This window comes from Arachis duranensis, chromosome 3 (genome assembly GCF_000817695.3).
Source record: "Arachis duranensis cultivar V14167 chromosome 3, aradu.V14167.gnm2.J7QH, whole genome shotgun sequence".
In the NCBI taxonomy this organism is placed as follows: domain Eukaryota; kingdom Viridiplantae; phylum Streptophyta; class Magnoliopsida; order Fabales; family Fabaceae; genus Arachis; species Arachis duranensis.
Window position 1 is genome coordinate 16,234,686 of NC_029774.3, and position 4,382 is coordinate 16,239,067.

Sequence of the window (4,382 nt, forward strand, 5' to 3'; positions counted from 1 at the left end):
AAAAAACCTAGACAGTTAAGTTTATAAGGCTTGGACAATGGATATAATAGGTTTTGAATATAAACACCAGTAATTGCAACTCAGGATGAAACAGGCCCAATATCTTTCCCACATCTAACAAAAACCTGCCCCACCATTTGGTCTGATCATTTTAGAGGACTTTGGCTCAAACATGTAGAGAATGGATAGCTATGTTTATTGATCTTGTGTTGGTTTTTTGCTTTTGTACCTCGCATCTTAGTTATATTCTTCACTAAAACAGTAAAAATAATAATAAAACAAAGGTATAGCCAAAATAAAGTCTTTAACCAATACTTACATGCTCATTATCAACATTTCCTCCAGATGTTTGAATCATCAATTCAGCAAGTTTAAGCACAATATTCCTCATAAAGACAACTGAGTGTTCTCCTAGAATCAAAGATTATAAGATAGTAAGAAAGGGACATGTAGGCGGTGTAGCTCTAGTGCTCTTATTTTCAGATCAATAAATTTTACTGTTGATAAACCTCAAACAGCAGTATACCAATAGCAGAGGATAAGACATTATACATTTGACAAAGAACAAATATAGAGAGATGTCAACACAATAAAGAGCTTCAACCCATTAGCACAAGTGAAAATGTTATAATATAGTAATAAAACACGCACACAAATAAACAAAAAGGAATAAGAAACAGTTAAGCACTTGACTTGGATAAGGTATGTTGACAAAGACAGAATCTTCATTAATAAAAATATTTTCTTTAGATCACAAATGCAAAAGATAAACGAGACTCTAATGGCTTTAAAATAGAAATGAAGCTATCCAATCTCTTTGAATATCAGCACCCCTAAAACAAGCAAAAGTAACACCATAAAAGCAAAGCTATCTGAAAACCATTTTAAAGGGCAATAAAATACAATAGACAACAAAACATACTATATACATTAAAGAACAGCACAAATTGCATATATGGTAGAATAACATGAAAATAGATTCTTATATGGTAAGAATATATAAGATAGGCAGTTCCATACCAAGCTCAAAAAATAAAACAGATATGACGGACACAAAATGCTCAGTAGGAATTCCAGCAGCAGCAGAAATGGCATTTTCAAAAACTGCACATGTTGAATTTACTGCATTTCCTTCCATGTTTTCCTGACTACAATTATCAAATCTTTGATCCCCACTACTTGTCAAACTTTGGGGACCAAGATGATGCTTGAGCACATCCTTCAAAATACTCGAAGCCTGCACTGCAGTGTTTCCCTCTAAATTTAGTAGACCTGAGCTCAACATATGCAGCTTGAGTCAACTCAGAAGACCATAAAAAATTAGAATATATATATAATAAAAACAGCATTACTGAAATAGAAAAAACTTAGCAACATTAATCTCACAATACAGTCATCATCTTAATACTGAAGGAAAAAACAAATCAACCTTCATATTCTGCATACACTTTATCAAAATGTACATTCAGAAGAAATTAAATGAAAGATAGATTGCACAACAATGTCCCAATCCCCACATGACATAACAAAAAAATGTGACACTTTGATGTTAATCAGTAAACTGTAATAAATTTGTTAGAATTTAAAGTAAAATTTAAAATTCAGTCATTTTGAACTTTGTACGTGTATCCTTGACGAAGAAAGGAGGGAAGAGGGGCAGAAATATTAAGGAAGATTCTGTTACAGATGATAAGGAGAGATCTAAATAAAAGGACACATCACAATTAGGGGTTGCTTAGGGTGGTGCAAAAACCATTCAAGGCAATGTGAATAGACACAGTGGGGGTACCAAGGCAAGAACCAGTTAGGGAAAGTGGAGTGTCTAGGCCATATCTGGCAATGGCACAAATAGCAACTTTCTTCTCCAAATCTTCCAAACGAAAGAACTTTATCGACAAGAGGAGAAAGTATTACTACCAAAGTGGAGGACATGAGATACAAAAACCATGCATGAAAGTAGACATCAAAATAGAAAAGCTTTTGACTTTTGAGTCTTTCAACAACTGATAGGTCAGCCCCCTCTAAAAGAACCATGATCGTGAAAGTCTAGAAGCCAAAGGATTAAGAGATTAAGATCCTTTATCTAGTCTAGACACAAGACAAGGAGACCCAAAAGAATTGCTAAGTCTGAGGAACTAATCTCTATCATTTAAATTTCTGAAAAAGTGGAAGTCCCAAAGGTACAGGAAATCTACACAATATACAAATTCAAGATGGGAGAAATTTGAAAAGAGATAAATGATATCTGCTTCTCACATTTTCTTTGTTCTATTTATATACGTGGTTTCTTAATCCTCATCCTACTTGTTTGAATATAGTTTGCAGTTGGTTTCTCAGTCTCTACCAAATTCTTAGTTAATACCGAAACCTAGCAAAATATCAATAGTTGTATGGTCATTTTTAATTCACTGCAACATCTTATTTTTTCTGATTGAGAAGTCAGAGAAAGATTGTGCCACTGCATAAGCAGGTGAAACAAAACCGTCAAAATAAATCACCAGTACTATAGTTGATTCATTCATGATTTCTATAACCGATGGACATGAAAGAAGCATATATATACCCATTAAAGATGTACAAACTAGAGGCAGATTCTTGAACCACAAACTTGATTGTCTGGTATAAAGTGAGTCCATTGCATGTCTTAATAAGGTTGCTGCATAAACCAGAGTATCCAAGGGGTTTCTATCTCCCAGAGATACAAACGAAGCAAGAAAAACTACAATATCCTCTGTCTCTAAGTCTATATTTTGGACTCTCGAAGCTTCAAAAATAGCATCAATACTTTTAAGAACATGCCTTGCAAGCACCAAACTCTCAGCACCCAATAACTTAACCAATTCCGAAAGAACCTTTGGAATGACTTCTGCAGAAAAACAGGGAGCAGTAAGATTAACAACATTTAGTACATGAAGGACCTCCAAAAGTTCCAGTTTCAAAACTTTATCTTCTTTGGAATCACCAACAGTCCTTGTACCGATCAATTTTATCACCAAAGCAATGCCACTTTTAAGCATTGACAAAACTAACTTGCTAGCATCCTTAACAACTTTGGAGGAATGAATAGACCGGAAAACCTTCTCAAGAGACTCTTGAGCACATCTTCGTACCTAAATCAAACAAACCATACAGCAACAGCAACATAAAAATTCACCACGATAAATGGAGAAAAAATCATGGAATTATTACAATGCAAGGGAAAATGTCCACAAACAGAAAAACTATAACCAAATTCAAAATGTATTGCATGGGAAAATATCAACAAATCAATCACAAAGCACTAGGTTAAATGAAATGCAAAACCATAAAAAGAAAAACATAAGATAATTTTACCTTTGGGCGTTTGTCAACTGCAAACTTCAGCAATGTTTCAAAACCTAATTTAATAGAGTCCCAATTTTCCAAATCACAAAACCCAATTAAAACCCCCAAGCACTTCACTGCGGCCCTTATGGTCGACATACCCAACCCCTTCCCATCTCCCTCCCTGTCCAGTAGAGCGACGAGGATAGCAGCTGCGTCGCACGCCTTCGGAGCGGCGATACCACCCTGCGGAACCAAGGGAAGACCAATGGCCATGAAGGACAGCAGGGCGGAGAGCGCCGTTGGGTCAAGCGCCTCAGCAGCCAAGTCGTCCGCGAGCTCAGAGATGGCAGCAGCAAAGTACGCGGGCAGCGTGAGAGGGAGGGACTCGGCGTTAAGGTTGGAGCGCAGGGCGGCGGCGGTGGCGACGAGATGGCGGTGCTGCGGCGCGGAAGAGTTGGCGTAACGGTCCATTAGCTGCTGGCAGAGGTCGGAGCCATCTTTGGTGAGTGGCTCAATGAATTCTTCTTCCATAGGTTGCTTTGTTTGCTTACTGTGTTCGGACGATTTTGGTGCAGCTTGCAGAGCGGGAGGAGGGTTTAACCTTTTAAGTAAGGGTTTACGGCTCCAGCGACATTATTTATTCCACTTCACGCAAATTGGACTAATCTTGATAAAAAAAATAGTTTTAAGATTAAGAATACATGGTTTTATTTTTATTGTCTAAAATTAAATTTTTAGAATTAAAAGCTCACATTCTCGGAATTAATCATCTCCTTTCAAATATTGTTGATGTATTAGACACCAAAAAAAAAATATATTGTTGAAGTATTATTATCTGATCTAACCTAATTTTAATTCTATTTTAATGAATAATCTAATTTTAATTTTAATTCTAACAAATATATTAACACAGTGTTTGGTTTAATAGAATATGGAGAGAAAGAAAATTTTTTTTGTTTGGACCACCAAAGAAAATTAAGCAGAAATAAAAAAAAAAAAAATGAGATAAAAACAGGTGAAGAAGCAAATAATGATACAATTATATATTTGCTCTTTACTTAACAGAGAAATCAAAA

The 4,382-nt window shown here is 35.8% G+C and overlaps 1 protein-coding gene across 1 annotated transcript in view; it reads right to left on the reverse strand.

The window, feature by feature from the left end:
• The window catches only part of LOC107474591 (uncharacterized), an 11,994-nt gene extending 8,046 nt beyond the window's left edge, over positions 1 to 3,948 (reverse strand). Inside the window, exons 1-4 of the mRNA XM_016094223.3 lie at positions 3,334 to 3,948; positions 2,564 to 3,110; positions 1,021 to 1,272; positions 320 to 411 (exon numbers count right to left, since the gene is read on the reverse strand). Of these exons, the coding sequence (XP_015949709.1) occupies positions 320 to 411; positions 1,021 to 1,272; positions 2,564 to 3,110; positions 3,334 to 3,837 (1,395 nt within the window). The 5' untranslated portion in view covers positions 3,838 to 3,948. The remainder of the gene's footprint in view (positions 1 to 319; positions 412 to 1,020; positions 1,273 to 2,563; positions 3,111 to 3,333) is intronic.
• Between the last annotated feature and the right edge of the window lie 434 nt (positions 3,949 to 4,382).